At 39.4% G+C, this 18,599-nt stretch overlaps 2 protein-coding genes across 12 annotated transcripts in view; both read left to right on the forward strand.

Annotated features, from left to right (window-relative positions):
* QNG1 (Q-nucleotide N-glycosylase 1) lies at positions 1 to 13,986 on the forward strand. Of its 4 annotated transcripts, none has more exons than XM_061626932.1 (5): positions 1 to 98; positions 2,503 to 2,855; positions 3,857 to 4,116; positions 10,214 to 10,409; positions 13,232 to 13,986. In XM_061626932.1, the coding sequence occupies exons 2-5, from the start codon at positions 2,519 to 2,521 to the stop codon at positions 13,462 to 13,464; spliced, it is 1,026 nt and encodes a 341-aa protein (XP_061482916.1). In that variant the 5' UTR covers positions 1 to 98; positions 2,503 to 2,518; the 3' UTR covers positions 13,465 to 13,986. The 4 variants fall into 4 exon arrangements, with proteins under 4 accessions (XP_061482916.1, XP_061482904.1, XP_061482926.1 ...); XM_061626920.1 differs by lacking the exon at positions 1 to 98 and adding an exon at positions 151 to 295; XM_061626942.1 differs by lacking the exon at positions 1 to 98 and adding an exon at positions 416 to 629.
* Positions 13,987 to 15,138: 1,152 nt separating this feature from the next.
* Positions 15,139 to 18,599, forward strand: part of KIF27 (kinesin family member 27) — a 49,100-nt gene continuing 45,639 nt past the window's right edge. The window contains exons 1-2 of one of the 8 annotated variants that reach the window (XM_061627028.1): positions 15,139 to 15,457; positions 16,447 to 16,864. In XM_061627028.1, coding sequence (XP_061483012.1) covers positions 16,555 to 16,864 — 310 coding nt within the window. In that variant the 5' untranslated portion in view covers positions 15,139 to 15,457; positions 16,447 to 16,554. Of the gene's footprint in view, positions 15,549 to 16,446; positions 16,865 to 18,599 lie in introns of all 8 variants that reach the window. The other 7 variants (XM_061626961.1, XM_061626970.1, XM_061627008.1 and 4 more) reach the window with 7 other exon arrangements.

The raw sequence follows: 18,599 nt of genomic DNA on the forward strand, positions 1-18,599 counted from the left end.
TGTAAGGAAATCCACACTTGGCCACTGACGACTTTTAAATGAGAGAATGACGAGAGAGGAAGAGACTGCAGCAAGGGGAAGCGCGGATCCGTTCGATGGTATGGGAGGTTGTACTGTATCCAGCACTTACTTTCGTCTTCCGAGTCGCGGACTCCCTTATGCAAATATGGCTAATTCTGATTGGAGACTGAAGGCGGGATGGTGGGTACGACGGTGGGGAGGAAAGAGATCTGCTTTGGGGCATTTTTGGTCGTCTTTTCTGTAACCAGAATCGAGATACCGTATAGTTGTGGAGGTAAGGGGATTTAACTACTTAGAAAACTATTGTGATCTTCTGGTAAGGAGAAAAACGGTGCTGTAGCTATAAATGTCAGAAATCTACGTGCATACACATTTTCTCCGAAGGCCTAGGACAGAACTGGGAAGCAGGCCTTGCTTGGCCACGTGAATTTAGAAAGGGGAGAAGGGATGCGTTTGTCTTTTTCTGTCCCTGACTTGCGCGGAAATCCTTGCAGCAGCCAAAACTTAAATAATGGCTTTGACGGTGAAAAGGAGGGGGAGGGAGGAACAAGGTTGGAGGGAACTCGACTTAGCGTTATATTCCCAAAATAGCCGTATAGCGTCGAATGGTGCGTTTTGGTATTTTCTAAACTTCATGGATTTGTAATAGCACCTAGTAATTGGCAGATCAGCTAGTATTCTGCTCTTGGCTGCTGTTTGCAGTAGGCGAAATGGTTTCAGATCAACGCTTATAAAAATCTGATAAAATGAATGACGTTTTGGGAAGAGCACCCATCTAGCAAGCATAGACTGTTCTAGCTGTACAATCTCTATGATTCAGTGTTTCTCTTTTGAATGACCTCCTCTTCCTAAAGTAGACAGAGATAGAGAGCGTAACTGGCTGGGAAAACCTCTTGCCTGAAACCCTGAACAGCCACTGCCAGTCAGGGTGGATAATACTGTGCGGGAGGGCCAATGATGGTCTGACTCACTGTAAGGCCCTGAAGTATGAGTTGTAGATATTTTGCCAGGGAAGCTAGAGGTGCTGTAATCTTACAGATTATCCACTAAATGGGCTAGAAGAGTACTACATCCTATCAGGGAAGGTCTTAAACTTTGTCATTAATGATTTCCTTCAAGTCAAGTAGCCCCTTAAGTACAAGACAACAAACTGTTATAGGCAGTGTTCAGTCTCACTGAGACAGATTCAGTGTAATCCCTGAAGAAGAGCTGTAAGAATATTGACTAGCAATGCAATAATTTAGGAGCAGCTAACACCTCTTCAAGAGCCAGCATGGCATAGTGATTAGAGTGTCCGACTAAGACCTGGGAGTCCAGTGTTCGAATCCCCACGCAGCCTTGAAGCTCACTGGGTGACCTTGGGCCAGTCAGTGCCTCTCAGCCTCAGAGGAAGGCAATGGTAAACCACCTCTGAATACCACTTACCACAAAAATGCTCTTCATAGGGTTGCCAGAAGTTGGGATCGACTTGAAGGCAGTCGATTTCCATCACCTCTTCAAGCATCTGGTTGCTTCACTGTAGAGGCAGGCCCCTGATCCCCTGTTTGGTTGGTAGTGCTAGGGACCAGTGGGGGCAAACATCTATTTTTCTTGTCAACATAGGAAGCTCACGTATGTTTTTAAAAAATAACACAATGCTATGGTTATGGAATCGACTTGAAGGCAGTCCATCATCATCATCATGGTCATGGAACAATGAATGCATGTGCTGTTTTTCTAGTCTACATGCAATATCTGGCGTTATTCCCTCTCCCTCCTCTCCCTAGTTCTTTCAGTGTGATCATTTTCTCGCTCTGTTCTTTGGATACTTTCCTATACCACAAAATTAGCTCAGATTGGGATACTCTGTTTCACTTATGATATCCAAAAACAATTACACTCAACATACGGATAGTGGAACCAAGAGCTAAAAGTCTGTCCATATGCATACAACCCACTGTATGGCAAACTGATAAATGATCATTGGGTGATATCCAATGGTGTCCATGAGCAGAACAAGAAAGACATCCACTCATGCAGCAGGGCTTCCCCTTCCTCTCCTACCCCCCTGCAGCCCCCTATGTACCCCTAAAATCTACTCCAGAAGATTAGAAGGCCATGGGGGAGATGAAATATTTTGGGGGGTGCATGGGGAGGAGACAAAGGAGAAGCCCTATTGTGTGAGTGGAAGCCTACTAACGTGACATTGAATTTCACCCATTGCTGGTAAAACAGTTCAGCAGTCTTGACCCATTAGGGCTGCAATTCTATATAACCTTATTTTTGAGTTAGTACTGTTTAGCTCACTGGATCTTACTTCTGAATAAGCATGCATAGGATTGGGCTATAAGATCCAAAATGACCAGGGAGGATAGCCTGATTATCACAGAGTGAATTACCAAATATCTTATATTATGATAATGAGGTTATTAGTCCTGTTATGTTTTGGATTGTGTTCTACCTATAGATCATAGACTAACAGGCAATATTACCTTTACTTAGAAACGTGAGGAAGAATATGGAGGCATTCTTGAACCCCAAAGAATCTGCCAAGTTCATAGCAGAAAACAGCAAAGATGTGTACGTTGAAGATGATGGTGTACAAAAAGTTGCAGAGATGTTATTTGACAAAGTTGTGGAGAAAGAGTTCAGTGTGACTGGATGGAAGTCTTCTCATGAGCTGAACCCTCAAGCAGCAAGTGAAGATGCTGTGAACTGGGTATTCCTTGTTGATGCCCTCAATTTTTCCTTTTGGTCTGTGTGTGAAGATCACAAATGTCTGGTGAAGTATAAAGGCAAAATGTATAGTGGCTACTGGTCTCTTTGCGCTGCCGTCAACAGAGCACTTGATGAGGGTTAGTTCCTAATTTTCCAAATTAAAGAAGAGCCTGTGGGCCCATTACCTTGCTTTAGGGGGAAATGCAAAGCTTCATTCAAGTCAACATTTTGAAAGGTTTGTGTTATTCATCTACAACTTTAGGCTTGAATCCCAGAGTCCCAGGTAATAATGTATGAGAAGCAACAGCAGGGCTTTTAACACAGCATGTTCCAAGATGTGAGTGCCAAAGGACCAGAACAAAAGAATTTGCAGGATTTGCCTCCCTCGGCCCTTGCATCTATGGTGGAAACCTGAGTACTGTCCAGTACTTACCAGCTGCTCCTATGATCAAGAGCCAAAATAAAGAAAATATAAGTAGCATTTTGTGGGGAGGGGGTGTAGTGAATTGATTTGGGACTTGTGGAATAATGTTGGGAGCCTGTGAAGATTTTTTGTAAGTGGATTCAGCTTCCCTTTACTAGGTGGCATTTCCAAGCCAGTACTGGGAACTGCATAGGTCACCTAGCTGTTGGATTCATTAATACTTTAGTGGGAGGTGCATGAGCAGCAACCTTTTGCAGGGGATGAGCATGCTAGAGACTGCTTCTGCTCATGCTTTATCTTCATTGGCAGCTGTGGATAAGAGAATTATGTTCTTTTTTATATTGTTTTTATGTATTGTAATTAGCTGCTTTGAGAAATTTAAGCTAAAGACAGAAATGCATCAAATAATAAATAACATCTGTAGAGGGGAGAAGTAACTTTTTAACTATTATTATTCAGAGGTAAACTCAGATCCTGTTTGTGGGCTTCCCATACTGTCAGAACAGGACTAGTGATTAGATGTACCTTTGGCCTGACCCTGCAAGGCTTTTCTTATACTTATTTATTCTTAAACTAACATAGGAGTAAAGAGTTTAGTTGCTTTAATAATTGGTGAAGATTAATTTTGTTACTCTGTAGCTGGGATATAAAGAAACAGAGCTATATATTATTGTATGGTTTATTGTTTATTGTTGCTGTTTTTACTTTCTGAAGGACTGCCCATTACTAGTGCTTCATATTATGCCACTATGACACTGGAGCAGGTGAAGCATGCATTTCGCTCAGACACAGATGTTCCCATGCCTTTAATCGAGGAGAGACATCATGTGCTGAATGAGACTGGGACAGTTCTCCTGGAAAAATTTGGAGGCTCTTTCCTCACGTGTGTTAAGAAAAGTGAAAAAAGTGCCCAGAAATTACTACAGCTAATAGTGGAAAATTTCCCATCCTTTAGAGATGAGGCTATGTGTCAGGTAAGCCTCTTGGCATTCAGTAGTCCACAGTGTTGCCCGCTAGAGTACATCCTTGACTATTGTGAGAATGATGCTTAATGATCTTTGACTATGGTGGCAGCAGTCACTCATTTGGGAGGGAAGATTCCTCATCCTAATTTTCAGGGTGACCGATGCTATTGGAGGTCACTGATTCATAGGGTCGCCATAAGTCGTAATCGACTTGAACATAACAACAACAATAATTTTTAGGGTAGAAAATTTTCTCCGTGTTCTAAATATTCATAACTTCTGGTTACAAACATACTCTTACACGCCAGTCTTCTGGTGGAAAATGCAACACAATTATTATAAAATATTATGAAATGGTCTTCTATTGATTTCACACGACAGTGGCTCATTGTAGACATCACACCCAAACTGCAAGGTGTTCTAACCATACTTTATTTGTTGAATTTATATCCCACCCTTCCTCCTGAGCGAGCCCAGGGTGGCAATTCACACCATGAACAATGGCTTACCGTTACTGCAGTAGTGTGTGGTTCCCAGAGAGGAGATTGTAGCTGCTTTGTTCCTCTTCCTGGTTCTCCTACTGCTCTTGCACTGCTGTGAGCTAAGCCATGGTTTGGCTTAGCATGTTGTCCAAACCTGAGCTTGTGGCTTGTATTGTTCCAGACAAACCATGAGTTGTAACCAAGGTTGTTCTTAGTTTATAGCTATTGATTTGCCTGGAGGAGACAAACCACAAGCCCAGGTTTTGATGACACTCTGAGCCAAACCCTGGGCCTCCCTGGGCACTTACTGGGAGGAAGGGAAGGATATAAATCTAATAAATAAATAATAATAAAAAATAACCATGTTTTACCTTATAGCAGCAGGAGCACAGTGGCTGCAATCTCCACTCCAGGAACCCACCAAGGAGCCAGGAGCCACTATTGAACAGTAGTAACTGTACATAAAGTTTATACTGATAACAGATGCAAAAATTAGAACCTCAGGTATATTTATAACATTCTAGAAGTTAGTCTCTTAGGGCATAATTCAACCCCCTACACCTCTGTTGGTGAGGCTTTGCAGAACCACTGCCACATCCAGAGCCCACCTGTTCATGGCAGCTGCAGCAGAAAGTCAGGGAGCTTGGACTAGTGGGGCTGATCCCTGTATCAGCTCAAGGCTGGCACAGCAATCAAGTCTAGATCAGGCCCAATGCAGTCACACAACAGCAGGGAGACTGGCTCAGGATCCAGCAGATCCTGGGCTGGCCTAGCCCCTCCACTGGAATGCCCTGTTTCAGGGCTTTGAGCTGTTCCCTGTTGGTGTCACTTGGTTGGCAGTGGGAGCACAATCTAGCCGGCAGAGCTGAGCAGAGGGACTCTTCTGTTCAGTAAAAACTCCCCACAGCTCGGTATAAAGGAGGTGTGGGTTGCTTTGTTAATCTTATTATACATTAGGTTGGATCCAAAGGAGCAAAAGAACCTTTGGATCCAACTCATTAACTTGAGATTTTCCTAGTCAGTCTTTTTAGAAGAAGGATTTCAAATACTGTTTCTGGTTGAAAAATGGGTACCATATATACAATCCTATCCATGTTTATTAAGAAGTAAGTCCCATTGTGTTCAGTGGAGATTACTCCTTGGTAAATGAGTTCAGGATTATAGTCTATACTATAGTGTATATAGTTAAAGGAGTTCTGAGATCCATCTCAGAGTAGTCACTGATTATTACTATTTTGCCTTTACTTTTGAAATGTTTGTTAATGTTGACCATTGAACTGTACTGTCACTGAGTTTATTTTCCATCAAGTCTGCAAGTCTGGAAATCTGTAGCTAGAAGGAGTTATGTCTTTGCCCAGTCTGGGAACGGACAGCCAAGGCCGTTGCCATGGTAGCATCAAGATAGACTGGGAGAGTTGGGACTTCCCAGGAGGATCCCTACGCCTGTGCAGCCTCTGAGACGAGTTCCGTCTTGGATGAAACATCCAGTTTAAATTCAGTCAGAAGGCTCTTTTCTGACTGGGAATAATTTCTTCCGGTTAAAGAAGAAACGTGAGATTTCCCACATAGCTTTGTTTTGATTGTTGGAGTCTGGAATTTGTCAGAATTGTCTGTCTTCCAGCAGCTCAGACAGAGCGAGGATTTTTATGCTAGCTCAGCTGGATAAGTGACCCGTTTTTTTTTATACGGGTTAACAGGCAAACATCCTCCTGTCTACATTCATCATTTTCTTATCTATACAGCTAAAGAGATTTGTCAAAGTAACAGCAATTGAGATAACCTAGGTGAGGTAAGACTTTCCTTTTTTTATTCACGGAACTAAGGGGGAAGAAAATATAAATAGCTTATCTTTTTTTTTATTGCAAAAAGCTGACATGGAAAATAGCATTTTAAAGATTACAACGGACGAGAGATTTCTGATTGGAAGAGATAAGAAATCTTTTTGATTTATGGCTGGGACTATTTTTCCTGATCTACTTTTTTTTTGACGAATCTGCTCATTCTCTCTGCTACTAGCTATTTCGACGCTGTGAACTAAAGCCGTTCTTACACTTCCGGGCAGATAAGAGATAAGGGCTGTCTAGCTTGTGACGTTAGTTTGTTGGAAAGATTAACTCCTTTGTAACTGGTTAAAGAAATAAGCTGCTCTTTGTTTGGGACATTGAAAATTGAAGGAGTTTTGTTCCTTTGGCTTTAAGACTGACAATTAAGAAGATCATGGATGTACAAGAAGGGACTTTATCTCTAGACATGTTTCAGAAAATAATGAATGGGATTAACTCAATAAAACAAGAACTGAGAAATAATAGACAAGCGTGGAGAATTGAATTTCACGAAATGAGACAGGAGCTGAAAGAAATTCAGGATTCTATGAGAAAGGAGAATAAAGATAGATCTGGAAAACAAAAAAAGGATGAAAGAGAAATTAAAGGCAAGGTTCAAACTATGGAGATTGGCTTAATTATGGACATGAAAAAAGATTTGGATTTCCTGGCTGTGATGGATCCTGGAGACAAATATTACAGTTTGGAATTCAGCGCTGTCCCTGAAGGAATTGAAGAGATTGGAGATAAAGATATTATCGGTTCAAAAAAATTCTTGGACTGGAAGGATTTGATGGAACTTGAAATGGAGAAAGTTAACAGAATTAATCCCTGTTTTGTGTCAATGGAAAAACCTTCAAGAGATGTACTAGTGTATCATGTGGAAAAGAGGAACAGAGATGCGGCTTTGCAACAATACTTCAGTGATACGGTTGGATTTGATGGCAAGAAAATATCTGTGATGGAGGAAATTCCTATCAGACTTTTATTATATGACTATGACAGCAAGATTTTTGGGTGCGTAAAGATGGAAGATGGACCCAATATGGATAATGACAGAAGAGCGATTTAAAATTACTGGACTTAGTAGATTTGATGAGTTGGATTAATTGGCATGTTTATTTAGAAAAAAAAATTGATTGACATATATCTCAAGGATTGGAAACTTCTCTTTGACTTTTTGTGGAAGATTAAAATGATATGATGTTAATGAGATTTGAAACCAACTAAGATAACCGTTGGAGGAAGGTGATTTTATAATCTATTAAGAGATAGGTTTGTTATATATTATAGATTTATAGCTGAACTATGACAAATCGGAAGTCAATATTTTTTTTATATATATATATATATATATATATATATATATATATATATATATATATATATATTCTTTTTGTATTGTACTAGTTATTGATTTGTGTTGTTTTCTTTTTGTATTGTTTTGGTTTTGAAAATTGGAATAAAAATTAATTGAAAAAAAAAGATAGACTGGGAGAGTTCTAGCAGCTATCTATGTTGAGCTGAGTCTTCTGTGTCATGTCTTTGAACTGAGAACTTCTCTCCTAGGGGGGGGAGCAACTCTACATGTAATCTTAAAGCCTTAAGCCATAATGTCTTGTAGTAAAGACTCTTAACCTGATCTAATGCCTCTGTGATGTTTCTTGCTCAACTTAACTCCAATGTAACGTATGGTGTTTCACGCAACAACGCACACACATCAACAGTTAATTCTCCTTTCTGATTAAAATAAGCTCTCAAATAAATGGAAAAATATGCTTCATGTTTCCAGGACTAAAAAATGCATTGGTGTAGCATCAAGGCCATGCACCTTCGTACATTTGGATTGTAATGTTAACATAATCCTTGATTATTTTCTCCCACCAAGTTAACATATTCAAAAGGGCGACCAAATTTTCACCACTCATAACAAAATGGATGCTCGTATCTGTTCTCGTTGTCAATACAGTTGCCCTGGCAACAGATTGAGATATTGCAAGGCAGAACTTTGCAGTATGAAAAAGAAGTGTGAGATGGGGTTAAAATGGTGACAAAGAATTGGATTTCACCACTTTCATAAAGCTACACATACAAAACAAATTAAATTAATTAAGAATAAAATTATGTCCTGTTCCTAAACATATAAACTTGCTTCAGCCATGCTTTTCATCTCCGAAACATATTGCAGCAGCTGAAAACTGTATTATTAATCTGAGGGCTAACTGTATTAGAAATTAATTTTTAAAATATTGCATCCAATTTGCAATTTTGGTTGTGTATAATTATCATAATTAGTTTATTACTTCAAGGGACTTGCTTCTCAAGCCATAGTCAATGGATAAATATTACTTTAATATTACAAATATGAAAATATTTACATTTTATTTAGCAATATAACGAATCATTTGGTCTTGATGACATAATATTGCAATTTACTGATAATAACCATTGTACTGAGTATATCTTAACCATATCTTATACAATATAACAAAAACCAAGAAAACTTTTGAAGTAGACTGCCATTAAACATGGAAGCCCAATCCAGATAAAGGAAATCTACACACAGAGGTGTATCACTTGATGGATCAGGAACTGTGAATACGTGAGATGTGCAGTTTCTCGATCTGTACTGTATTACCTTCAGTGAGATGCACACTTGAATGTATGCATATAATGCCTTGACTAGTTTGCTATATGCCATTTTAAGAATGAAACACAATTTTGGAAGTAAAATAATATTGTTCAATATATAAGAATGTTTGTAGATTTAAAAAATAGCCCACTATGCATCTTAAAAACGACAACCACCCTGAAGTAACTGAAGTCAGTTCGCTGACTTAATGTATAAAGTATGAATAAAGGCTGTGATCCATACCTGCAGCTAGAGCTTTTGGCTGGCATTACAAAAGCAATTCCCACTGTTGATGAATATTTATTATTGACATTTATATGCCACTCCATAATCAGAATTCTTAGGGTGACTTTCAATAAAAATGTTAAAACAAAATGCAAACATAAAAATATAAATACAGCATAAAATTAAACAACTGGGAATAAATAATGTTTTTTTAAAAAAATGGGTGATATTCAGTGTTAGTCCTACTCAGAATAGGCCTACGGGCTGTAATAAACTCCTACGGAGAGTAGACCCACTGAAATTAATGTGCCTAATTTAGTTATCTTCATTAATTCCAGTGGGTCTACACTGAGTATACCTGATGTTGGATACAACCCATTGAAATCAATGGATGAGCTACATAATTCCATTGATTTCTGTGGATCTACTCTGATTTTATTGCTCAACAGATCTTAAGAACCTTAAAAGCTTGAGAGAATACATTTTTCATTCACCTGACACCAAAAAGAATACTGTAGAAAGTGGGCACCAAGTAAGCTTTTCTAGAAAAGGCTTTCCATAATCGTGATTCAACCGCTGAAAAGGCCTTCTCCCTAGTAGCCACCTTGGGAAAGACCCTCTGATGATCTCAGGGTCTGGGGAGGTATGTGTGGGAGGAAACAATCCTTCAGGTAACCTGATCTCAAGCTGTATAGTGCTTTAAAGGTTAAGACCAGCCCTTTGGATTGGCCCCAGATATGGATTAGAAGCCTGTGTAGATGATAAGAGATGGTGTAATACAATTGAATCACCAAGTCCCAGTTAACAATCTTGTCGCCTTCCTTTGGTGTAACTAAAATTTCCAGATTATTTTCAGGACAAGTATTCACGTATCTCTACGCTAAAGGTTGTTGAAAAGAACCTTAAAGCATTATAATGGTTTTTATTTTTCCTTTGCCTGTCAGGGTAGAAAGGTGGCTTTCTACAAACGAGCACAAATCCTTGTCGCTGACACTTGGAGTGTATTGGAAGGAAAAGGAGATGGCTGCTTCAGTGACATTTCCAGTGTGACTATATTTGCTGACTATAGAATACCGCAGGTGCTTGTTCACTTAGGAGCAATGAAATATTCTGATGAACTAATGAAAAAACTCAAGGAAGGTATGACACTATTCAAGATTATCAAGAATTTTAATATTGGAGAAGTTCCATCAATACCTTTTGTTTGCAGGGGGAAAAAATCCTAACCTTGCAGCAGTGATAAGATACTGTAGGCTGTCCTATTATAACCAAGTTTTTCCAGTTCATGGAAGTTGTTTTATTTATTTATTTATTATTTGATTTATGTCCCGCCCTTCCTTCTAGTAGGAGCCCAGTTGCTAAACTGAATTTGTAATTAAAGTACCAACTTCCTCCCTGCTACTGTTTTTTGGGGAAAAAAACTATAAAAGAAGAGATAAGACACTGGTGATTACACTCTGCCAAATCTCATGTAGTCTCAGGATTTTTTTTCTGGAATCTAATTTCTTGTCTGTCAGGAAGTGAAAATTTTCATATTTTTCAATTATTTCTAGCAAATAATGAGCATGACGGGATTTGCATTGTAAAGGGGTGTACACATGGATTTTTGTTTCTTGCTTATGCCATGTATTTTGTGGCGTCACAGCCGTGTGACTTTTTCATTATTCTTCAACAACAAAATAGTGGAGAGGAAGAAAGTCTGTCATTGTACAAATCCACTTGACAGTGTATTTCTTTACAGGTTGAAAATGGTCCTGTTTTAGGCCTGTAATATTTTCTTTTCTTTGCTACAATCAAAAGTGAGACTAACTATAGTTAGGTGTAAATGTTCGGCTTTGCTAAGCAGGTGGCTTCCCTCTAAATCTAGATTTCAAGATAAAACTCTATTAATGGAAGAGAATAGGAGTCTCAGATGCCTCCTTGTCTGACACACCTCTGATTTGTGCCCAGTTTGCTAGACTATCCCTCTTTATGTTTGCAGTTGCCACCAACCCAAAATGCCTGTGTTTCTTGGTTTGCCTACACAATCTGTATGTAATTGCTGCTAAATGTATCAGTGAGAAGTCTTTTATTTGTCCTCTTTCATCACTCACATCCAACAGAGTAAGTAACATAGGGAGAAACAGGTGGAACTGAAAAGAATAGCCGCAGGGTCCTGGTGGAAGCGGTGGCTCAGTACTCTCCACTTATTCCTATGGGGAAATCTTCTTGCCCAGTGCTCTCCACCCAGTTACAAGACAGGTCAGGGTATTTTGTCTCTTAGAGAGCAAAAGTGTTAGAAAGCAACATTTCTTTCTCTCTTTAAAGCTCCATGTAAAAGGCAACCTTTTCCAATTAGTACAGACCTTCAGTTCATATTATGACCTGCAGCTCACACAGATTCCATTTCTCCATGAAGAAAGGCTTCACTTTATTGGTCATTGTAATGTGTCCCCAGGGAGGGCTGATATCCAAAGAACACTATGCATGTGCCCAACTGCTTCTGTGTATGCACTAGAGCAGTGGTTCTCAAACGTCTTTGGTTCGCAGCGCACTGTAAAACATGTAAAAAATTTCTGGCGTGCTTTGTGTACAAAATTAAAAATATATTAATATATTTTAAACTATGAATAAAAATAAACTATAGAAAACTATTACTTACCCTATACAGATGGGTTTCTTCTCATTTTTAAAATATACTTTCATAATATTTGAGGCACACCTAGCCACCTCTTAGGGCGCACCAGTGTGCCTGGGCGCACCGTTTGAGAATCACTGCACTACAGCTTTCCAAATTCCCTGTTAATACAACAGCTATGTGCCACATCTGAGGTTGTTCCTGAGAATCCCTCAACTTTACGGAGCAGCTTTTGGGAAGGCATGAGGGGCTGAAATAACAAACAGGAACTTGAAAGCCACTCACAGTTCTTTGGATCCTATCTCCAACATTTTTTTCCCGTTTAGAAGGTTGGACTGAGACAGGAATGTTGATTGTGATGCATATGTGGCTCTGCTGATGAAACCTAAGGATGCTAACAATTATTGGGATCATGGGTTAAAAGATCCTTTAGAGCCTTCGCTCCTACTCTCATTGATGTTATGTACTGTAATAGTACAAAACAAAACATACTGTGCTGCCTCTGCAGGGAGACTCCTGTTGTGCTAAAGAAGGTATTTATTAGGTTAGAGTTACGTAACTCTAGTAGTCTGTCTCTATGCTCCCTTAGCCTTACAGTAACTTCCTGTCAAGTGACATCACCCCTCTCTTTAATTGGTGAGTTAGTTTTTCCCTCCAAAACCTGTCTCAGTTTGTTTCAGTCATCAGTGAAACTAGCAGCAGGCCTAGTAGCCCCAGAGGATAACACTCCTTTTTTACCTATCTGTCTTTCCTGGAAGTTATTCCTCTGCCAGAATTGCCTCTTCCAGAAGCTGTCTTTCTCTCAGAAGTTACCTCTCATCTGTTGAATCTACCTCTTCAACAATTCTACAGTATAATTACCTGCCATCAACCTTCATCATCACTATCCTCAGTTCACCATCCCCAGAGACTGTGTGTTTTCTCTGAAGTTTTTGTATACCTTGTTTTTTTCTGGTTTGACAAAATAGTTCTGATTAAAAGAGAGGGATTGAGTTGACTGTCTGGCAAAGTGGGTTTCAGAATCACAGGCTCAGAATACATACCATAACAATTAATTTGCTATGTCGCAGTTAAGTTGAGTAAAATCAATAGAGGACTGGCTTTGCTTTTGGACCTAGACTGTGTTGTTAATCTGCCAGATGTATCACTCGTACCCCTGTCAGTTTTGCAAGTTAATCCACTAAAAATACATAACCTGAATTATCCTGAATAAAGTCAAAGGCACTAGACATACACTGGCTAAAACAAGTGCTGTGTACAGCAGGAATTTATAATATTCTGAGAGTCCTACCATTTACGTTTTAACAATTTTTTAAATCTCACTGATGTGTTCTATATCCTGTAGGGCACATGTACCAGTCTGGAGACAGTCAGGAAGTGGAAATCCGAGGTTGTTCTATTTGGTGTTGTGAACTCATTTGCAATCGCTTGCTGGAACTTTATAAAAAGAAAGGCAAGAACATGAGTGAGAAGATCAATGCTGTTCTCCTTGATTATTATCTATGGGACTATGCTCGGGATCATCGGGAAGATATGAAGGGCATTCCTTTCCATCGTGTACGTTGCATATACTACTAAATTTTATTGTATAGTGTCAAAAATACCATTTTAATGTATAGTATCAAAAATCTAGATTCTGGGTTGGACCCAGAGTTGTGCTTGGTGTAGTCCCATTGAAATCAGTGAGACTTAAGTTAGTCTAGACTAACTAAATTCCCACTGATTTTAGTGGGTCTGTTCTAACTCTAAGCATGACTGGATCCAGTATAGTACTTTAATTTTTGTGTATACGAATATGAAACTTGCAAACAATAAATTGACAGCGCTTCTCTTTTTTTGGTGTTGTTCAGGTTTTGGTCTTTTAGTAGCTATTATATTTGCCAACTGTATCACAGGAACGATATTTTCCTGTAATGTTTATAGTTTTACATACTAATCTTTTGCTGCTTTGATTATTTTGTTTCAAGCTCTCATGGGTCTCTAATAGTATACTAAAGTTTTTGTTTGCATTCCAGCAATATTTTTTTGTATTTAATAAAGAAATTGTGTGAAAGAATACAAAAAAGAAATCTGGATTGTACATTTTGCCAATGAGCTGAATGTGGTATTATAATAAATACTTCCTCAAATTAATAATCTCTATGTGCTTATGTATGTATGCATACATCTTCTTGCACTGTATATTTGCTGAACTAAACCTACCAAGTGTTATTTTTAAGTAAAACATTTTATTTTACCCTCCTTCACAATTGATTAAAAAAAATACAAATAATATATAAAACTGCATACATGGATGTGAAAGTTGGACAGTGAAAAAGGCGCATAAGAGAAAGATCAACTCATTTGAAATGTGGTGTTGGAGGAGAGCTTTGCGCATACCATGGACTGCGAAAAAGACAAATAATTGGGTGTTAGAACAAATTAAACCAGAACTGTCTCTAGAAGCTAAAATGATGAAACTGAGGTTACCATACTTTGGACACATCATGAGAAGACATGATTCATTAGAAAAGACAATAATGCTGAGAAAAACAGAAGGGAGTAGGAAAAAGAGGAAGGCCAAACAAGAGATGGATTGATTCCATAATGGAAGCCACAGACCTGAGCTTACAAGATCTGAACAGGATGGTTCATGACAGATGCTGTTGTTGATCACTGATTCATAGTGTCGCCATAAGTCGTAATCGACTTGGAAGGCACATAACAACAACAAAAAAAGATGAGACCAACAGACAAAGGAGCAATCAACGGTCCAAAGAAATCTTCCAAACTCTGGCAGAATCCAGTCAAGGCTTTCATTGGATACACTACCACAGATCTCAGCTCATGTCACCTCAGAGACAGCAATCCTCAGCAGCAGGGGAAGGTTCATGCATTCACCTGCCCGTGTACTTTAGTGAAAAGAGAATTCAAGTGGTTGCATATATATGCATGTAAGCTTGCTAGCCCCTGGGCTGCCCATTGTCACGTTTAAATTTGAGAGCAGCAGAAAAAGTTTGTTCTTCCCACTTTTGTACATAGCACATAGCCCATGCAGCTTTCGGTCTATGTATGTCAGGTGTGGGGACACGTTGGGCCTCCAGATCTACAGCCTCATCCCTGGACATTGGCTATGCTTGCTAGGGCTGATGGGAGTTGTAGTTCATCATAATCTCGAGGGCCAAAGGTTCCCTCCGCCTGGTACATGAGGAGAGCCGTACGAGATAAGACTTGGCGGGAAGCGCAGCGCTAGTTCACTGCCGCCTGCAGGGTGCGCTGAGTTCGGCGGAGAATTGCGAAGGCACCGTCGCTCTGGGAGAAGCCACCGGCTTCCTCTCAGCAGCAGGGGAGGTTCCGTAGTTGCCTAGTGAACGAGTGTAAACAAAAGTGTGGAAGCGCGTGCTGTTTGGGTGGTGGCTCGGTTAGGCCGTGGTCGGTGGGTTCTAGCGGCAGCCGCGACAAGGTTGATGCTTCCTTACAGCGCACTCTTTTGCCTCAAGTAGGCTACGTCCTCCTCTTAACGTGAATAGCGCAAGCTACGTGGAAATACCCGAGAGGCAAAAAGAAAGGGAGCCCTCCTGCTGTATGTAGAGTAAGTCTGAGGATCAGCTCTAGGTTCATTTTAAGCAGGACGGATGCTTGAAATACTCTTCGTTTAGTTGGTAATTATGCCCACATACCAGGTAGAACCTCCCCGCCCCCATACATCCTTACAGATGAAGTAGAGATTGTCATCCTTTTGACGAGTGTGAGAGGCAAATGTGCTTTGTTTTTTCTAGCAGGGTCGTAAACACCTCTAAACACAGCCCTATCGAATGCAGGGGGATTTACTTCTGAGTAAATACGCATAGTTAGGTTAGAGCTGTAAGGATATGTAGATTGAGGACTCTTAGCTTGTAAAAGAAAGTATTGTGCAAATTTTATTCTTTGCATCGTTCTACTACATTCCCTAGCCTCGTTGTTACTTATGTTTCTAGCCTGCTTTTCTTCCAAGAACTTCGGAGGAGGCACTTGGTTTCTTAAAAAGCAATTCCAGCACAGACGCAGACTGGGATAAATACTCTACTGAAAAGGCTTGTTGAAAGTGGAAGGTCTTAAGTAGGTGTGGAAAAGATAACAGAGATGGTGTTTGTCTAATAATAAGGGAAGTGAATTCCAAAGGGTAGGTGCCACAGCACTAAAAGTCTGCTTCCTATATTGTGCAGAACGGACCTCCTGATATGATGGTATCTGCAGGAGGCATGCACCTGCAAAGTGCAGTGATTTAGTGGGTATGACAATCTTTCAGGCATTCTGGTCCCAAGTTGTATAGGTGTTTATATACCAAAACCAGCACTTTGAACTTAGCCCCATAGCTAATTGGCAGCCAGTGCAATTCATTCAGCAGTGACAATATCCTGCCCCAGTGAGCAGTTTCAGTACCACTTTTTGTGTCAGCCGCAGCTTCCAGATCAATGTGATATAAAATGAGAAAATGTGATACTACTTCTACATTAACTTTTCAGAGCAGTTCTTCATTCTACAATGTTCTCCAGGTAAGTAAAAGGTAGACTGTAAGATGTTGCTCTTTGTTTCCTATAGAATATACCTTTCTTACTAGATGCTGAAGACTGAGAATATGATGAGAACAGAAATACAAAGAAATCTCTCAAAGTGAAGTGATATATATATAAGCAGGAATTGCATGGCATGCAAGCTGCAATGGAGGAGATTCCAGTTAAAGTAGCAGTAAGAATAAGACCTCTACTTGCAAAAGAAGTACTTCATAACCATCAAGTATGTGTGAGATTAATCCCAAATACTCAGCAAATTATAATCGGAAAGGACCGTGTTTTCACTTTTGATTTTGTTTTTGGAAAACATTCAACCCAAGGAGAAGTATACACAACATGTATCAAGCCATTGGTGGCATCTTTGATAGAAGGATATAATGCTACAGTTTTTGCCTATGGACAGACGGGCTCTGGAAAGACTTACACTATTGGAGGAGGTCATGTTGGTATGTTTTAAAAAGCTTATATTTTACTATGATTTAATTGCAGTTTTATTGGCAAAATTAGATGAGCAATGATATATCTGGCCATTGTTAAAGGAACAATAATGATAATTTCTGTATAACCTGAATAACTGTTGATAAGGTAACTGCAGTTTCTAACTTTTTCCTGAAAAAGGATGGGGCAAAACATTTTCCACTAAAACATGCTGTTTCTATTTTAAATAATTTCAATAATATTCTGCAATGCAAAGATTACAGTGGTCTGCCTAGCAGCACTTGTGTGCTGATCACTGTCATATTGAAGTATATTTAATTATGAATGTGAACAAAAATTAGTCAAAGTGTTAAAAGTTTAAATATGGATTTAAAATTTTGAAATTACTCTAATCCTAGCTTTTTGCTGAAATACACATTACGGAAACTACCCAGAACAGAGGGTTATTCTAGATTACTCTCAAAGTAGCTAAAATATTTTATGAAATTCTGATTTCTCAACAAGGTATTCATTTTGGAGCAGTATCTCCCATTAAAATAAGGAAATTTTCTCAGTCACTTTTTTGTTAGTTAGGTTTCATTGAATGTATTGTGTTTGTGATGGCATACTACCTGCTTGATTTCCATATTAGGATTTCTATATCAGCTATGTGCTGATGTGAAGCTGTGTCATGGTAGACTGATAAGATGGCTGTGCCAGTGTCCACAGACATCTAGAAAGAAGTGTCAGTGCCAGGTCATCCTGTGCCATGGTGTTCCCTTCCATTTTTTTATTCATTGGCAGTACCAGAATTTATGTATTTATTATATTTATATCCCACATTTCCTCCCAAAGAATATCAATATGAACATTACCCAAGTTGTACACTTCTGTATCTTACTCATTTACGCTTTACGTAGGGCTACCTTTGAAGACGGTTCGGAAGCTACAGCTAGTGCAAAATGCGGCGGCCAGACTGCTAACAAGAACCAAGCGGTCTGAGCATATAACACCTGTTCTGGCTCGCTTGCACTGGCTTCCCATATGCTTCTGGGCAAAATTCAAAGTGTTGGTATTAACCTATAAAGCCTTATACGGCGCGGGACCACGATATCTGTCGGAACGCCTCTCCCGATATGAACCCGCCCGTTCACTACGGTCTACTACGAAGGTCCTCCTCCGGGTCCCAACCCATAGGGAGGCCTGGAGGGTGGTGACAAGATCTAGGGCCTTCTCAGTGGTGGCCCCCGAAATATGGAATAGTCTCCCCAAGGAGGTGCGCTTGGCGCCGACACTATCATCTTTTCGGCGCCAAGTTAAAACCTTCCTCTTCTCTGAGGCATTTTAATTTAAGTTAATTTAATTTTAAATTGTTGTAATCTGATTTCAGTTTGTACAGTTTTTATATACTCTGTTTTATGAGATTGTGTAATTTTATTGTATTTTTTTGTTGTACACCGCCCAGAGAGCTATTGCTAGTCCGGCGGTATATAAGTTTAATAAATAAATAAATAAATAAATAAATTTGGTGAAGGAATTGGAAAAAACTATATCATGTCAGATTCTGTTTAACTAACTACAAATCTTGCACTCACTTTCTAACTATATATCTGCAGATGGTTCATATAGTACCGATTTGATCTTTAATATAGACTTAGAAACATTGGAACCTGCTTTATACAGAATGAGACCACTGGCCAATCTAGCTCAGTACTGTCAACACTGACGTGGTGGTGATTCTCAGGGGCTTCAGACACATTCTTT

The sequence above is a fragment of the Rhineura floridana genome, chromosome 1 (assembly GCF_030035675.1).
Source record: "Rhineura floridana isolate rRhiFlo1 chromosome 1, rRhiFlo1.hap2, whole genome shotgun sequence".
In the NCBI taxonomy this organism is placed as follows: domain Eukaryota; kingdom Metazoa; phylum Chordata; class Lepidosauria; order Squamata; family Rhineuridae; genus Rhineura; species Rhineura floridana.